Genomic DNA, 18,733 nt, shown 5'->3' with positions numbered 1-18,733 from the left:
CATTAAAAAAAGTCTGAAAAAATGAAACAGTTTTACTTACAAATTTTGAAATAAGCAGTAAAATTGTTTATAATTAATTCACTGCTCCTTTACAAAATGGACAGGACTGTATTTTACATAGCTTATGGTACAAAAGTGTTACAAGACTTTACCTAATAACCTCAAATGTTGAGATCTTTCTTATCAAGTAGTCTAAGTTTTGTAAACATAAATTCTAAACATTACTGCTAAGAGTTAGTTTATGATTAGTCTGCTTTGGCATAAAATAACAGTTCAAATTTGGATGTTTATGCAATTAACACTGAAAGAGATGATCACATTTCTTTTGAGAAAAAGGGAGACAGGCACCACCTGTGACAACAGGATATGCTCCACATTTGCCTTTTAAAAGTAGGATCTCAAAATAATTACAGCATGCACAAACATGATGTTAAAAATCAGCTGACTTTTGCCTTAGTCACAGTAAATAAGGATAAAGGCACACAGTTATGAGGTATAAAAATGGATTCTATTTTACATCTATCACTCTGTAGCATTACAGATTTTCTGTTAGGATATTTTTTTAAAAAAATGGCTGTCAAATTGATGTAGTCAACCATTAGGAATTCAGAGAAAAGTCATTTTATGTAAAACGGACGGTCATCTTGTCTACGTTTTTTTCGAGGTTGCACAAATTCGTCTTCTGAATCATCGCTTAGTTTCTTCTCCTCCTCAAATAGTTCAAACTCAAACTTTTTTTCTGGATACAGGCTCTTAAGCAGCTCTTCAAAATATTCTTCTAAAACTTTGCCAGCATGGGCGACCTCAGATCCAGGCTTGAATCAAAAAAGAGAATGAGAAAAAAAAAATTATTATTTTTTTTTTTTTTTAACTCTCAAGGCATCCACACATTACGAAAACCTTAATATCTTTACATCAACTACTATACATACTCAATGGATTAAAATTGATGTTGTATAGCAACCTTTTCAAGACGTACAGCTTCCACCTTCTTTACATTTAAAGTCATTCCTGCACCCTCATACAGACTGATGGATGTCTGCAGCAGTAAAACTAGGAATGTGTAAACTGGATTTATGCAAAACATTCTGGAGCACAGAATGCAAATGTAAGGTCTGTACAAATGTAAATGCTAAACTGATACCTAAAGACGCTTCTGTAAAATTCAGGACAAGCCCTATTTATAGTCATATTTAACTGAAATTACTAAAACTATAAACACACACATTAATAACAACCAAATCAAACACTCCCAAGTGGTTCCACGTGTCATGACTAGGTGCACAGAAAGAATCAAGAAAGCTGAAACCTCATATCATACAGACAGTTGAAATCTTAGATCATGGATAATTACAAATGAGTAATAATTTAATTTATTTATACCTACGCAGTACAACATTTTTAGACATACACTGACGTTTTGTTCTGCTACTTTGTAGAAGGGAGGACCCCATATGCGTCAAAGTTCCCAAGAAGCAATTCATCATACTAGCAATGCTCTACAGTGAATATCACAACGGTGCTTCACAACAGCACACACATTCTGTGAAGGCGGTTTTCATGACACTAAAAATGTCATCCCATTTACAAGGCAATGAAGGATTCTAGAATGAACGTGCATTAATCCTTCTGACTGTCCTATCTATTCAAAAAAATGAATACACAGTTCCAACAACATTAATGTGACCACGTGATACTGGTTTGCACATGAACAGATTGGGTTGTACGCTTCAGTATTCTACTCCATTGTCATTGTAACTCACTGTACTTTTCATATGAGAATGCAGCCTCCTGTTTTAAGAAGGCTGATCAGTGAAATATGCCAGTAACATGACAGAATGACTCTTATCGCAGTACATGACTAAATTAAAAGCTGTTCATTCCAAAAATTATCTTTTCTTTATGAAATACATCCACATTCTAAAAGCTTGTGCTATTTTAATTTTCTCAGTAGATAGAAAACATACTAAAAAGGTAGTCTTTCCTATTTGTAACTTCAACACACAGTACTGAAATTATGAGTTGTGCCAATATTTTAAGCTCCACATAGGCAGCATGTTCTCCGCTAGCAGGCCCGAGCCATATAAACCCTCTTGAACAACCCTTGCAGCATCACCAAGTAAAATACCAGTTGCATGCCATCTCACTGCTAATGGGGAACCGCACTGCACAACAAAAAAACGCAGAAAAATTCAAGTAAACAAAAATACAGTTTGGTGAAAATGACAGTCATGGAGAAGACGGGATAAAGGCTTGCTCTCCAATAAACTATACAGTGGATATAAAAAGTGTACACACCCCTGTTAAAATGCCAGGTTTTTGTGATATAAAAAAATGAGACCACAATAAATCATTTCAAAACTTTTCCCACCTTTAATGTGACCTATAACATGTACAATTCAATTGGAAAAAAAAAACAAAAAGACAAATCTGTTAAGGGAAAATATAAAAAATAAAAAACATACAATAAAGCTGGTTGCATAAGTGCACACCCTTAAACTAATACTTTGTTGAAGCACCTTTTGATATAATTACAGCATTCAGTCTTCTTAGATACACAACCTGCCATCAATTAAAGAGACTCTTGATTAACCCCAAATAAAGTTCAGCTGTCCTAGTAGGATTTTTCTGACACTTACTCAGTTGCCTGCTACAGCAAAAGCCATGATTTTCAGAGAGCTTACAAAGCATCAAAGGGATCTCATTGTTGAAAGGCATCAGCCAGAAGGGTACAAAGAAAATTTTCCACAGCACTGGATATACCATGGAACACAGTGAAGACAGTCATTAAAAAGTGGAGAAAATATGGGACAACAGTGACATTGCAAAGAACTGGACGTCCCTCCACAATTGATGAAAAGACGAGACGAAAACTGGTCAGAGTGGCTGCCAAGAGATCTACAGCAACACTGAAGGAGCTGCAGGAATTTCTGTCAAGTACTGGTTGTGTACTATAAGTGACAATCATCTCCCATATTCTCCATATGTTTGGACTATGGGGTAGGGTTGCAAGACGGACGCCTTTTCTTACATAGAAAAGCATCCAGGCCTAGCTAAAATTTGCAAAACAATACATCATGTCTCCCAAAAACATGTGGGAAAGTGTGTTGCGGTCTGATGAGACCAAGGTTGAACTTTTTGGCCACAATTCTAAAAGGTACGTTTGGTGCAAAAGCAACACTTTGCATCACCAAAAAAACACCATCCCTACAGTGAAGCATAGTGATGTGGCAGTATCATGCTTTGGGGTTGCTTTTCTTCACCTGGAACTGGGGCTTTAGTCAAGGTGGAGGGAATTACTGAACAGTTAAAAATATCAGTCACTTTTGGCACAAAATCTTCAGGCATCTGCTAGAAAGCTGAAGAGGAAGAGGAATTTCACCTTTCAACATGACAATGACCCCAAGCATACATCCAAATCAACAAAAGAATGGCTTCACCAGAAGAAAATGTAAGTTTTGGAATTGCCCAGCAAGAGCCCAAACCTAAACCTAATAGAAAATCTGTAGGATGACCTGAAGAGGGCTGTGCACAGGAGATGCCCTCGCAATCTGACAGATTTGGAGCGCTTTTACAAGGAAGAGTGGGCAAATATTGCTAAGTCAAGACGTGCCATGCTGATATACACCTACCAAGAAGACTGAATGCTGTAATTAAATCAAAAGGTACTTCAACATAGGGGTGTGTACACTTATGCAACCAGCTTATTGTATGTTTTTTATTTTTTATATTTTTTCCACTAACAGATTTGTTTTTCAATTGAAGTGTACAGGTTTATAGGTCACATTAAAGGTGGGAAAAGTTTTGAAATGATTTATTGTGATCTCATTTTTTTAATTCACAAAAACCTGGCATTTTTACAGGGGTGTGTACACTTTTTATATCCACTGTACATATTTTTTCTAGAGGAAGGTCTGTGAGCCTGAACTACATCTCGTCTAACCTTTAAAAAAAGGTACACACAATATAGGCAATGTCTTCTTGGTACTGGACTATCAAACTAAGACCCCCCCCTTCCAGACTTGTGCATTAATATGCCTTTCTACATAAAATCAAACTCATAACCTTCCTCTTACAGTTTCAATGTAAGTGGATACTGTGGCCTGTTTACAGTACTTTGAACCAGCTATCATCACATTCATTTGCATACGGTCAGAGGCAGACTTTGATCATCAGTAAAATAAGGAAAGGTGTAAAGAAAAATGTCCTTGCAATTCAACAGTAGTGCAAATTTCTCCCCACAATGGCAGTTTGCAACAAAACAACTGCAGCTAAAAATTATTTGTAAGACAAGTTCATCTGAGTCGTACCTTATTTCTTAAAGTCTGCTTTGAGACACAAGAGGGCTTACTGAGAAAGGCCGCCTATGAACACCAATTGCCTGTACATTCTGTTTTGGACCCCCCCCCCCAAGACAGTCCAAAGGAAATATTGCATACCACAATCCCCCAACCATTACTAGGGATCAGATCATCAGTTCACTTTCCAAAGTCAAAAACACTGCACCAATGGGGCAGGATAACATCCTGGGATGCTCAATAAATAGTATAAAATTTACACAACCTCTCTGGTCCACTTGAATGATTTTTCAACTGGAGCCTACAAGTCAGGTTTTGTGCCCAAATAATGGAAGATGGCTATAGTCATTCCCCTGCAAAAAGGAGTTCCAACCACTGATCCGGGTAACATGAGACCCACAAGTTTGACCAGCCTCATATGTAAGGCAATGGAAAGAATTATCATGGACATAGGTAACCTGCAAAGGCTGGACCCATAACAGTTTGGCTTTGTTAAAGGAAGGTCATACCTATTAAACATTTCTCTCAATTGTATCGAATTCCTCGGTATTTACTGGTTTGGGGGCAAAATAATGGGGTGCCACAAATTCTGAGTGGCCCCTTTAATTCCAGATTTTTTTTTTTATTTAGTTTTTTTTTTTTTTTTTTGTATTACAACTTTAAATTTATGGCTGACATCACCACACATCACCAGCCTACAGGGGGCATGCTTGAATGACATCAGCTTCATTGGACTGTTATTTTTAACTGTTTTGGAGGGAATATAGCAGCAGCAGTGCAAAAATTTAAAAGTTTTGCAGTGTCCATCCAGCACCAGACTACATGCCGCAGGTCAGGATGAGAAGTGGGCTCAGCAGGTAAGAAAAATAATTGTACCTGATATGCAGGCTTGAAGAACTGTGTACGTGTATCTACTTAGCAGCAGCTAATGGCAGAAATTAAACAGAGAGAGAGACCAGAGCGTCTCAGAGAGTGGTTGTTTGTCCCTTGTTATTCAGTCAGAAGTCTTACTGCTGTTAGCCCACTCCATTTACAGGCATCTATTTATTTAAGCAGAGTGGTTGCAGAACTTCTATTTGCAGATGACATTGTGATATGCAGTGAGAGTAGGGACCAGGTTGAGGCGACCCTGGAGAGGTGGAGATATTCTTTAGACAGGAGAGGAAGGAAGGTCAGCAGGGCTAAAACAGAATATATGTGTGTAAATGTGAGGGAGGGTAGAGGAATGGTGAGGATGCAGGGAGTAGAGTTGGTAAAGTTGGATGAGTTTAAGTACTTGGGATCAACAGTTCAGAGTAACGGTGAGTGTGGAAGAGAGGTGAAGAAGAGAGTACAGGCACGATGGAATGGTGAAGAAGAGTGTCAGGAGTGATTTGTGACAGACGGGTACCAGTAAGAGTGAAAGGGAAGGTCTACAAGAGGGTAGTGAGACCAGCTATGCTATATGGGCTGGAGACGGTGGCACTGATGAAAAGGCAGGAGTCAGAGCTGGATGTGGCAGAGTTAAAGATGTTAAGATTTGCACTGGGTGTGACTAGCATGGACAGGATTAGGAATCAGTATATCAGAGGGTCAGCTCAAGTTGGACAGTTTGGAGACAAAGCAAGAAAGGCGAGATTGTGTTGGTTTGGACATGTACTGAGGAGGGATGCTGGGTATATTGGGAAAAGGATGCTAAGGATGGACCTGCCAGGTAAGAGGAAAAGAGGAAGGCCGAAGATAAGGTTTATGAATGTGGTGAGAGAGGACATGCAGGCGGCTGGTGTGAAAGAGCATGATGCAGAGGACAGGAAGAAATGGAAACAGATGATCCGCTGCGGTGACCCCTAACGGGAACAGCCGAAAGAAGATTATGATGATGATGATGGTTGCAGAACTGATATTTATTTAAGCAGAGTGCTGCTCCATTTACAGACAATATCGATTTATTTATTTAAGCAGAGTGATTGCACAACTAGTCTGCTCAGAAACTCAAATCTAAACATAGTTTGCTTGCAGAACATGGTGTGTGTGCTGCCAGTGCAGCGCTTCTAGTTATTTGAGCAGAACTGTGATACTTACTTACTGACTTGAGCAGAACTGTGATGTAAGCATTAAGCAGAGTGCCACTCTGTTTACAGACATCAATTTATTTTAAGCAGATTGGTTGCAGGCTTTAAGCAGAGTGGGTTGCAGAACTTCTATTTAAGCAGAGTGCTGCTCCATTTAAGACATCTACTTATTTATTTAAGCAGAGTGCCACTGGTGACAGAACTATTATTTAAGCAGAGTGCCACTCCATTTAGTGTGTGTGTGTGTGTGTGTGTGTGTGTGTGTGTGTGTGTGTGTGTGTGTGTGTGTGTAGCAAAGTGCCGCTGGTTGCAGAACTTCTATTTATTTAAGCAGAGTGTCACTCCATTTAGTGTGTGTGTGTGAAGCAGAATGTCACTGGTTGCAGAACTTCTATTTATTTAAGCAGAGCAGAACTTTAAGCAAAGTGCCGCTCCACATGTGTGTGTGAAATCTAAACGTATGCGTGTGTCCATTCGCTTGCAGAAAGTGGTGTGCGCTGCCAGTCCAAAGTTCAGAGCAGAGCTTTGAGCAGAACTGTGTATGATGTAAGCAGAGTGGGTTGCAGAACTTCTATTTAGACAGAATGCCGCTCTGTTTAAGACATCTATTTATTTAAGCAGAGCGGTTGCAAAACTAGTCAGAAACTCAAATCTAAACATAGTTTGTTTGCAGAACATGGACTGTGTGTTGACAGTCCAAAGAAGAGCTTCTATTTATTTTGTGATTTGAGCAGAACTGTGATATTTATTTACTGATTTGAGTAGAACTGTGATGTAAGCATTAAGCAGAGTATTTAAGCAGAGTGCTGCTCCGTTTACAGACATCTATTTATTTATTTAAGCAGAGTGGTTGCAGGCATTAAGCAGAGTGGGTTGCAGAACTTCTATTTAAGCAGAGTGCTGCTCCACCTCCATTTAAGACATCTATTTATTTAAGCAGAGTGGTTGCAGAAGTAACCCACTCAGAAACTCAAATGTAAACGTTGTTTGCTTGCAGAAGACGGAATTGTGTGCTGCCAGTCCGAAGCAGAGCTTCTACTGATTTAAAGATGCGAACAGAAATGAGTTATTTATTTAATGATTTGAGCAAAACTGTGTTGTACTTTTAAAGGGGGTGGATGCAGAAGGCTGTGGGTTCTATCCCACAGTATGTAGATGGATTGCTGATAGTGTACTGTGTTGTACATTTAAAGGGGGTGGATGCTGCAGTCCTGAGAATATCCTCTTTGGCAGAGATAGGTAACTATTAACCTATCAGTTTGCCATCCATTCCCTATTGCATTATTATTAGCTTATTATTTTTTAATGTAACATAGGCAATTTATTCCTCAAGGGCAACAGGCACTTTGTAGATGAAGCAATGAAATATAAAGTTGTTTGCTAGCAGTAACCTCTTCATTAGTTACAGATCTCTTTAATGTGGAATTATTTAGATGACTTTTACTTCTGCAAAAATGTGCATATTTACTGATACTGGTAGACTGTAGAAGTTTGAGTAGACTTTTATGAAGGAAATGCTCTGAACTGGGCAGTTTTGTCATTACTGGTTCATGCATTTTGTTTCATTACTTACTGGAAAAATGTTCAAAACAATAAATTTAAAATGCACTCTAACAAGTGTGCTCTATTATACAAGGAATATAATTTAATAAAATCAGGAAGGTTTATCAAAGAACACGTGTGTTTTGTGTGCAAGGGCCCTATGATTTGAAAACAGTGTCCAAAGGTAATCTTTATCCACCAATGGCCAGATGCACTTTCTTTGAATGTGGGGTTCAATGCTGTTTCAATGAATGTGAGTTTCAAGAGCAGATAAGTTCTAATGCTAAGTCTATTTTTCATTGTGAGACTGTATTGCTTTGTTTAACAGGTGCCTATTAGTGTTTGTGCTATAAAATGTAAAAAAAGTTTCAAATGAAATCCAAATAATCACTGTAGAATAAAGCAGTATGGAGGGCTGTGTATGGGAAGGCCCCATTCGACCATGATGTTGTGAGGGGGAGAGGGCAGCAAACTCAAAGGCAGCCCCAGGCGGTGCAAACTCAAGCTACACCACTAATCAATAGGCCATGCAGAATAACTTTTGGAGGGCCAAGCAAACTACAATATTCTTTTGCTAAGATTAGAAGGTTGTCTACCATTAAATTTCCTACTATTACCACAAAACCCACATACTGCAAGTCACCAAAAATAAAATCCTAAGGTTCTGCATCTTCCCCCTTCCCAGTGAACATCATTGGTACACATTTAAAAAAATGGTTACCATTTACTACAGGGTCTGGGGCCATATTTTGGTCGTTTGTTCTTCAGTTTGTGTTTCAAAGTTGGTATCCCACTGGAGTGGGTGGGATTACATAATTGTGTATGCAAATTTTATGTTAATTAGCATACAGATTTGTACTGATTATTCATAGGCCTTTTGTCCAGACTTTTGATGTTTCCATGTTGAGGAGTATGCTATTAAATTTGGTGGACTTTTTTTTTTTTTGAGAGAGTCATCAAAGCATTAAATGAAGCTAAGACTGTCAACAAGGCTTATCTTGACCTGGCCAAGGGTTTTGATACAATGTATCACTATGCATTACAGAGAAGCTCATTAATTTAGGTATAAACCCTTTTATCACCCACTAGATTGCCAGCTGGCTCACTGATGGGACCCAGGAGGTCAAAATAGGTGAAGTCACCTCCAAAAGGCCAGTCACTAACAGAGTCTCCCCAGGGCTTGGTACTGGGCCCGTTCCTTTTTGGCATCTATTTCTCTGAAATGGAAGCCAATGTTGAAGGTCTGGCTGGCTAAGTATGCAGATTATTGCAAGCTGGGGGTCATCATCGACTCCCCTGCAGACACTAGCATTCTTCAAGAAAGCCTACCTCTGACTAACAAATGGCACCAAAGCCATGGTCTTAAACGCAATGTGAAGAAATGCATACTTGTAGCTTTTGTGAATTCAACCATCCCAGCTAGTTACCATGTTGATAATATGCCCCTAAGAGTCGAACCCAGTAGTCAAGGATCTGGGTATGTACATAGACAGCAACCTTACCTATGACTACCACATGGCCACTGTGGTGAGGAAATCCCTTCATGCTGCACAACTTACAAGCAAGGGCATAACATATAGGTCCAAAGAGGTCATTACCCCACTGTACTCCGCCTTTAACAGATCAGAGTACAAAGCTCCCTTTGATATATACCTGATCAGACATATGTAGTAACTACAGCTATCGCAGAGGTTCCTTACAAAAAGGATACAAGGCATAATAAACCTGCCTTATGCAGACTGCCTAAAAGCCCTTGCCCTCTAGTTGGTCTCCTATAGATCGTTGAGGGGTGATCTATGCCTGGCTTACAAGGAATCTTCAAACACAACAACTATGAATATTCTGCATATTCACAAGTCAAACAGTACCAGAAATACAAGGTCTAAGGACCTGAATTTTGTCAAAGACAAACAGAACATGCTGGAGAAACAAATGTGTGTCCCAGAGACTGCACCTTCCATGGAACAGGCTTCCCCATCCATATGAAGCTGAGTTCATCTACTACCCTGTTTAAACGCAACCTACACTATTGATGGGGCACAGGAAATTTACACCAGGCTGGCACCCATGTCCCATTTGGAAAGAGATAGCTTATAAATGCCTGGCCCTCAATGTTCTCCTTGGATACAGGACATCATTATTCTTTTGGGAAAACTTGGCTAGGCTTATAAAGGCCCCCTGGGTCATTAGCCTAATAATTATCTATGAATCAAAACTTCATGAATTTGGAGATCTGTCAATAAAACAAAAGTCCACATTTTAAAACACAATCTGGGCCTTTTATAATCACAAACTTTCTGAAAAAGCATGCTGGAGTTGCACTGATTTACAAATTGCTTTTTGTTAAAATAAATTGGGGAGGGCTTTTTGTTTAAGTCCAATGCCTCAAATTTTGAAATTTTCCATACAAACTCCCCTCCTGACTGGACCAGGGACTTCTAACTGTGTAAGTTTCAACATAACCTCCTCAACCAGAAAGGCAGTATATGTCAGCATCTCCCGAGCTGCATCAATCTGAGACAGTACGTCTCCACAGCAGTTCACTAAATAAAGTCAATCATTGACAACTGGATGACTGGAGCTACAATCTATACTGACCTGAGCGACGAAGCTACACTGTTCCTATATAGTCTTTCATTTTTAATGCTCAGTCTCATCACCCGTTGTTCTTGCAGAATTTATAGCCATTTTCTATGCCTTAACCAGCAGATAGAGTTATAAGTTGGTTGCTGCTCTGCCATTTGCTTTTTGTCATCCATCAAAAATCTAAAATGCAGCAACAACTCAATAAAAAGCTAGATATTGTACTATAATTTTCTTAAAACAGCAACTTAGCCATCCATGTCAGATTACTGTGTTACCCCCTTCAGGGTACTGTTTTCTAGTGGAAGTGATATGAAAACATTGTGAAGTCTCAAATGCTTTCTGTAAGCGTTACTTCCACGAAACAAGCCTCTTTTAGACCTACTAGTGCCATTCCCATTTTCCTTGTAACAGTGGAAAGCACCACGTAGAATGCTCATCTTTGCAACTCCGATTATTTCATTGCTCTTAAAAATCAAGAATAGGCATATGTTCCATTATTTAATATTTTGGGGATTCAGAAAGTGACAACATATTTTCAGTTGCTCTACTGTTCATCACAAAGGAACAGCTTCTGTAAAGCAGCTCTGACAGAATAACATTCCTGTTTACATAAAGTCTGGGTTCTGAGTAAAGGCCTTGTGTTCAGAAAGCTATTTTGAAGGTAGGGAAGGCAGGGCCAACTGGTAACCATCTTCAACATCCTTTACGCTAAGTTTACACAAGTCCCCCTGAACCTTGATGGAAAAATATCCATACAGATTGGTGGTAGAGGTGGAGCTGTGGAGGTTCAGTAAGAAATGTAGAACTCAGAATGGGTTTACAGCCAGTCTTACTCTGCATGAACTGTGATATATTACTCCACTACATTTAATGACATGTATACTTGAAAGTACCTTTCAAGACAAGAAAGCTGACAAACATTTTCTCAACCCTCAACTCCCCTTTCTGTGACATGGGTAAAAAGGAAGATCTTCCTCTAGACAGTGTCTATAAAACATGCCTTAATCCTGTTTTACTATAAAACTTCCTATGCATGGAATGTAAAATGGAAACCACAGTCTTAGCCTTAGAGCCAAGTGATGTGTCCTTTTATGTTTGCTGTTGACCCATGAGCATTTATGGGATGAAATTATACTGAGTTATTCTCTGTGATGTGTGCAGTAGGGAATGGACCAGGATTTAACTGTACATCTCCTGCTTATAGCATCAGTAAGACTATGCAAACAATAATAACTGTGCAAGTACATGTTACAGTCAAAATTGGGCATTGTTTTGATAGTCAGTTTATAGGTTCATAGGTAGGTACTAGGCTATCAGCCCAAGGGCCTAAGTAAGCCTAGCCAACAAGGTTCCCTGGCTTACGCCACCCAAGAAAGTTATTTTCCTGTGCCCCTGTCGAGCAGAGCCACCAAAGTGATCCCCGGAGTGTATTTCCTATTTCCCATCCATTTATCAAGATTTTTCTTGAAGAGTGCTAATGAGAAACTTTGCTTGACATAGATGGGTAGCTTGTTCCAGAGTATGGGAAGTCTCTGAGACAGGAATCTATCCCACCAGCATGCCCTGCTTATTGTGGTGACAAGGTTTAAGTCCCTAGAGCATATAACTCGGAGGAATTGGGATTTCTTTAGGTGTAGCATGTCCAACAGCTTTGGGTTTAACATAGCTTTATATGTTAGGCAGAGATCACCTCGTAGTAGGCGATATGCTACGGAGTAAAGCTGGAGTTTTTTGAGAAGGTCAGTGTAGGGCATCTGAGGCCAGTAATCCTCTTTGTAAGGTACGTCTGTGGCCTTTCCAGCTGCTGCAGATGTCTTGTGAGGTACATTCCAAAAGGGGCGTTGTACTCTATAATGGGTCTAATGAGTGTCGAGTAGAGGGGAACAATGACCTCTTTTTCCTAGATGAGAATCCTTTTGTGATGAGGTGTGCCACATAGGATTTCCCGACGACTGTGGCGATGTGATTATCAAAGGAGAGACTACTGTCCACGTGGGTCCCCAGGTCTCATCACACATTCAGCGTTAAGTAGACTGCCGCCTATGTGGTAGTTCATGGGTACAGAGTTTTTACCAAAGGGGATGACAATGCACTTTTTCGCACCGAGTTTGAGGCCATGGCTCTGACAGCAGGCATCTGTCTCAGTGAGGCCCTTCTGTAGGATGTCCACATCATTTGGGGACTCAACTATGGCTCCTTGTTTGCAGTCATCTGCGAACTTCGTTAGCCAAAGGCCTTCTGTGTTAGCCTGTAATCCAGAGGAGTAGATACCAAACAAGAGATGCCCCAGGACTGAAATCTGTGGTACTCCACTTAGTGGTTTGAAGTCAGATTTGGAGTCTGCAACTTTTACAGTGTGGGTTCTGTCAATGAGCCAACTGGCAACCCATCTTGTGACGTAGGGACTTGTACCTAGTTTATTTAGCTATAATTCTAGAATGGGGGATGGTGTTGAAAGCCTTGGCGAGGTCAAGATAGGCTGTGTGAACCACCTTACCCTCGTCTACAACTTTGGTGACTGCCTCAAAGAAGTCGATCAGGTTCAGGAGGCATGATCTGCCTTTCACAAACCCGAACTGGGTGGGGTCCAGAGTTTGGAGATTACCAATGTCTTTGTTTACGAGTTCCATGATCATACGTTCCATGGCCTTACAGACCAGGCTCGCCAGGCTAATAGGGCGATAGTTCCTGGGATCAGTGGTGGCTCCCCCTTTGTGGAGTGGGATAACTGTTGCTGTGTGCCATTCAGTGGGCACAAAGCCTGATGTGAGACTATGACTGAACATGGTGCTTAGGTGGGGAGCCAGTTCATTCTGAAGTTGTGTAAAACGCAGCCTGGGATGTTGTCCAGTCCCCATGGATGCTGTGTTTTTGGCATTAGAGAGTGCAGCTTTTACCTGTGTAGTTGTGATTACAGGGACTCTGCATTCTTCCTGTACAGATATGGGCCCTTTAGGGGGTGAGAGGGGATAATGTTAGCACTGAACCTATCTGCCAGGACGTTGACAATATCAGTTGGTTCTGTAATTTTCATGCCGTTGTGCTGTAACTCAGAGCAGATCTGGATGTTGCCATTGAGATTCTTGACATCACTATAGAATGCTTTGTGGTTGTCCCTAGAATCAGTGGCGATTTTGTTTTCATAGCTAGCTTTGGAGGATCTTATAAGGGATCTCAGCTACTGAGGCTGAACAGGGAACTCCTCCACTCATGGGATTTTACTCTCTTTTGCAACAGTTTCTTCCTTCTGTTGTAGTTTGTTTATGGCAGGGGGACCACCAGAATGGCTTCCTTTTTTTGGAGGATAGCATCTTGGTTCTGTTTGGGATAGCACAATTCATGCACTCGTGTAAGTGCTTACAGAGTGCATCTGTGTAGGATTCAGCAGTTGTAACTCTATTGTCCATCTGCATGGGTGTCATGAAGTTCGCCACTTCTGTCTTAAGAAGCATGACATTGGCTTTGGAGAAATTTTTTACCGTGATTTCCTTAATGGGGGGTGGGGGCGGGATGTGGATATCTGGGGTGATTAGCTTATGGTTGGATATGACCAATGAGGAGTTCACTTCCGTCACTAATGTTGGTAGTGACTAGGTCTAGGATATTGTTGCCCCTGGTGTGGGTGTGGGTGTGGATAAGTTGATCCAGGGCATTGGAATTTATGAATTCCAGAAAGCATTGAGTGAAGGAGTTGGTACATGAGTAGTTTTACCAGTTAATGGTGGGATAGTTAAAATCGCCCATTATTAGGGTGTTTGGTTGAACCCTAATATTTTCCAGTATATCAAGAAAAAAGGAGTGGGAATCCTGGGGCATGCTGGGGGGTCAGTAGCAAGCTACAATTTGGAATGCAGTTTTGTCCAGAGTTAGTTGCACTTGGACAACCTTGGATGCATTATGTTGAGCAACTAGCCTGGAGGTGTGGATATCCTTAATGAATATGGACACACCTCCAACTTTGGTGTTCCGGTCCAGTTTAGGTGGCCGAAAAGTGTGGCATGAGTTACAGCCTGGTAATGCAGGGGTGCTCTCTGGAGCCTTGAACCAGGTCTCAGTCACTGCACAGATATCGATTTTCTCCATTTTAAGGAGTGCCTTGAGGGAGTGCATTTTGAGGTTTAGACTTCTAGCATTGAGTAGCATTACCCTCAGCTTTTGCTTGCCTGTTCGTGTTACGGTGGTGAGTCATTTGAACCTTGCCTAAAAAGGCACTATAGGGGCAGCAAGAGCCTTAGCCAGTATCTGGAATCCCAGGGGTGACATGTGCAGGCCATCTCTGGCAAAGCATCGTGGTCTGTCGACCATGTCATCCCAGGCAGATACTGGATCCCCTTAGAATGACACCAGAAGGTTAGCCAATTGTTGAAGTCAATCATTTTCGTCTTTGTACTGCAGTATCATTCTGGGCAATGGCAGGATGCGACTCAGGGCTAGGGTCATACCTGCCTGGGCTACAAGATCAGAAAGCTCTTCCATGTCTCTTTTCATGTAGTCCAGGGAGGTACGTCTCAGGTCATTCATACCAACATGGATAATGACAGTCATATTTGTACTTGTTGTGGAGTGACCTGAGTGCGTGGGTTATGTGGCAGATCCTGGCACCCGACAGGCAGCTGACAGTAACCTCCTTGTTTAGCCTGGTGAGTGGGACATTAGTGAGCCTGACTATAGAGTCACCTATGACTAGTGTGTTGGGTACGTTGTTTTGCCTTATGGGCTGTGGTTGAGTGGCACACTGTGTGTGGGCTGTGTCATTTGGGTTGTTTTGGGGGGTGGAGGTTGCTTGCGTTTCTGCTTTGGAGGTCTCTGTTGCTTGAGCAGATTATTAGTGAGAGCCTCCGCAAATGTTTTTGTGTTTCTATGTGTGGATTTTGGTGGTGTAGGTTTAGTGGGACTATGTGATGAGTGTGGTGCAGTGCAAATGTTTACCTTCTCCTCTTGTCTGTCAAGTTCAGTCTTGATTGGAGAGAGCTTTACCTCCAGGTTGGCTAGATAAGTGCATCTCTCACAGGTTGTGGTGTTGGGTGATAGGAAGAGAGGGTTGTCTGTGTACATGAGACAATTGCTACATTGCCCCAAGATGCCCAGATTCATCAAATAGACAGGAGAGAACACTGGGAGCTGACCCTTGGACATGCCTGAATAACAAACTACTTTCATCTAGACAAGTGAGGAGAGTGAGTAAAAGAGCTGTTTTTCTCTAAGCAAGTGAGGAAAGTAGGCACAAAAACTGTTTTCCTCTAGGTAAAGAGGAAGGCTGAGTGCTGTAGTAATTTGTAGCTTATTTAGTTCTAACAACAAGTTTTGAACAAGCGCTGAGCATGAATAAGCAAATTCAAGCACTAAAACTAATAATCTGTACCTGGATCTTGTGGTAGATAGGATACCTAGTGCTCATCACTCCCACTGATAAGCTAGAATGCTTCCCTCCAACACAGAAAGGCTTGGGGGGCTTAGAAGCTTACAAACAGTCCTGGACATGGCAAATCGGTATCTCGACTAGACTAGTTACAGGAAAGGTGGGAAACAAACGCAAACACAGGCTTTTAAACCAGAAAGTTGAAAGAGATGGAAAAACTGCCCAAATGCCCAATAAACTACAATTTCTAGGCCAGAAACCACTCTTGTGGTAGACAGGCTACCTAGTTCTTACCACTCTCAGTGATAAGCTAGAAGGCTTCCCTCCAACACAGAAAGGCTTGGGGAGGGGGCTCAGAAGCTTACAAGCAGTCCTGGATACATCAAATCTGTATCAGGACTAGACTAGTTACAGGAAAGGTGGGAAACAAGCGCAAACATGGGCTTTTAAAACAGAAGGTTGAAAGAGATGGAAAAACTGCCCAACTGGCCAATAAACTACAATTTCTGGGCTAGAAACCACTCTTGTGGTAGATAGCCTACCTAGCGCTTACCACTCCCACTGATAAGATAGAAGGCTTCCCACCAACATAGAAAGCCTTGGGGGGGGGGGGCTCAGAAGCTTACAAACAGTCCTGGATATAGCAAATCTGTACCTGGACTAGACTAGTTATAGGAAAGATGGGAAACAAGCGCAAAAATGGGCTTTTAAACCAGGAAGTTGAAAGAGATGGAAAAACTGCCAAGCGGCCAACAAACTACAATTTCTGGGCCAGAAACCACCAACGTGTTAATGGTTATAATGGTATTACAGTTCAGTATACTGATGGTAACTCTCCACCACATATACATGCTAAAATAGCCTTTAGGGTTTGTCTTAGTGGATATAGTTTGTTGTTTTGAGTTAAAAATAAATGTAATGTGGGGCATACTAACTTCACTTACCATATGGATAGAGAACAGAATGAGTAAAACAGTTTCTACAGTGAGTGTGTGTCTGTGTGAGACAGTAGACTGCTTAAAACTGCAGTGGTACAAAAAAGAAGAACGCAGAATGGCTATAACTGCTCCAGTAGATAAATTGTGGAACAGTGGTGAACGGAATATGTGAAAAATTAAAGTACTGGAATAGAGGGGATGGGAGTTATTGGGGAAAAAAAGCAGTAGTGATGTACAACTATCACAACGTCGTCTTCTTGCTGGCACAGAAAATGTTTCAGAATTCTTAATGTCTTCTATAAAGAGAGAAGTGTTTTTATTATTTTTATAGGAACTTTCCTGACCTTTCAAGGATTACAGCTATTACTTCTACCACTGTGCAGGACAAAAAATAGGGGTATAAAAGTATTTTTTTATTATACTGTCCAGCAAATTACACAAAGTGGTTAGCAATTAAGAATGACAATTAGGTATTGCCTGAAAGCTTAAGTACACCACTAGCAGTTGTAAGAGCAGCCTAATGTAAGAAAGGGTAGCTGCAGGTTAACATCACCAGAACCTGGTATATGTGAGAGACAGACTCTTGAGATGCCTAGCTGCAAAAGGAGATTTTGGGGAGTGAAAAAAACAAATGTTCAGGCAACTTGTTAAGTCAAGCATACTATTTAACAGTGTAAAGGGATAGTACACACACCACCAGTCCGCCTCTATCTTTAAGGTCGTAAAAACTTCTGGAGAAGAAATGCAGCCTACTCTGAAAACATACAAGCCAGTAGCAGAAAAAGGGAAAGGGTATCAAAAGAAGGCTGTAGAGTGCTTCAAAGACTTTTGGGACCTTTACACAACAACCTAGTTCTCAAATTAAACGTTCAGACAGCTATTACATTCAAGTTCTAGGGAAGTAGTACAGTTGACACCAATGTCTTCTTTTTTTAGCTTAGTTTATTAAATCTTCAAATTAAAGCAGAATAAATTTAACAGAAAGGTGCAACCCCAGCCCCCATAGCTGAAATGGTCATTGCTAACAATATCACATGGGGAAAAAAAAAACCTTGGTGACTGGTGCTCCACAAACAATGCTGACAAAGACTTGCAAATATGTTCATGATCCACTTCATTAAGACTACACTGCGGCTGTCCCATTAAGTGGAAACACATTTAAATACAATTATTTCCACAAAAAAAAAAAAAAAAAAAAAAAAAAAAAAGAAACATCAGGTGCAAATTATAGGTAAAAATACAACTCCACCCTACCTACCTTTATTTTTATTTTTTTTTTAACAGCTCTAGCCACTTACAATAAGCAGAAACACTAATCATTTTGCTCTATTTACCTACTAATGCCCTATACCTCCAGAGGCACACAAAGACAAAACATATCACTAGGGCACATCCCGGAAAAGAAAATAGTTCCTGGGCACTTGCCAAAATATATCAAACCAATATCTTTAATTGTGCCCTACTGCCAAAACTGAGAGGTTGCCTATTTCCATGGTAATATAAAACAATTTTGCCTTCTAAGGACCAGAAATCAAACTTCCTTCTTTCACACTTGGGAGGTGCTTCAGAAATCCCAGTCCGACATAATAATATTGTCCTTGCTAAGGGAAGTGGAGTCCCACCAAATCCTTTGTAAGACTTTCTTTAATCCCATTCAGAATTCTGATAGTTTATCACAGGTGCAGAATATATGCACCCATGTTCCAGCCTTGATGACCTACACACAGACAGAAAATGTTGTCATTTTCACAAAAACGTCTAATACAAGTTCCCTTTCTTTTTCCAAAGCCCTACCAAACTTTTGTCCCCAGATTATCCAAAATGCTGGAGAGAGAAATCCTTCTAATGCCATGAGACCCTTAACCAACCTGAAAAATAAACCTCAGCAAGAAATCATGCTCAGTATGAAATATACCAAAAACCTAGTCACTTTGTTTGAAGAAACTTCACATCTCTTTC

General features: G+C 40.7%; 1 protein-coding gene across 3 annotated transcripts in view; it reads right to left on the bottom strand.

Moving 5' to 3' along the window:
* Window positions 1-489: 489 nt before the first annotated feature.
* TRIM24 (tripartite motif containing 24) overlaps window positions 490-18,733 on the bottom strand; it is a 1,966,170-nt gene continuing 1,947,926 nt past the window's right edge. For all 3 annotated transcript variants that reach the window (XM_044087935.1, XM_044087936.1, XM_044087937.1), the window contains one exon: window positions 490-815. In XM_044087935.1, the coding sequence (XP_043943870.1) occupies window positions 618-815 (198 nt within the window). In that variant the 3' untranslated portion in view covers window positions 490-617. The remainder of the gene's footprint in view (window positions 816-18,733) is intronic.

Source organism: Protopterus annectens, chromosome 11.part0, assembly GCF_019279795.1.
Source record: "Protopterus annectens isolate FY-2018-M chromosome 11.part0, PAN1.0, whole genome shotgun sequence".
NCBI classification, from domain to species: Eukaryota; Metazoa; Chordata; order Ceratodontiformes; family Protopteridae; genus Protopterus; species Protopterus annectens.
The sequence above is the reverse complement of the archived record's forward strand: the minus strand, read 5'-3'. Positions and strand labels throughout refer to the sequence as shown.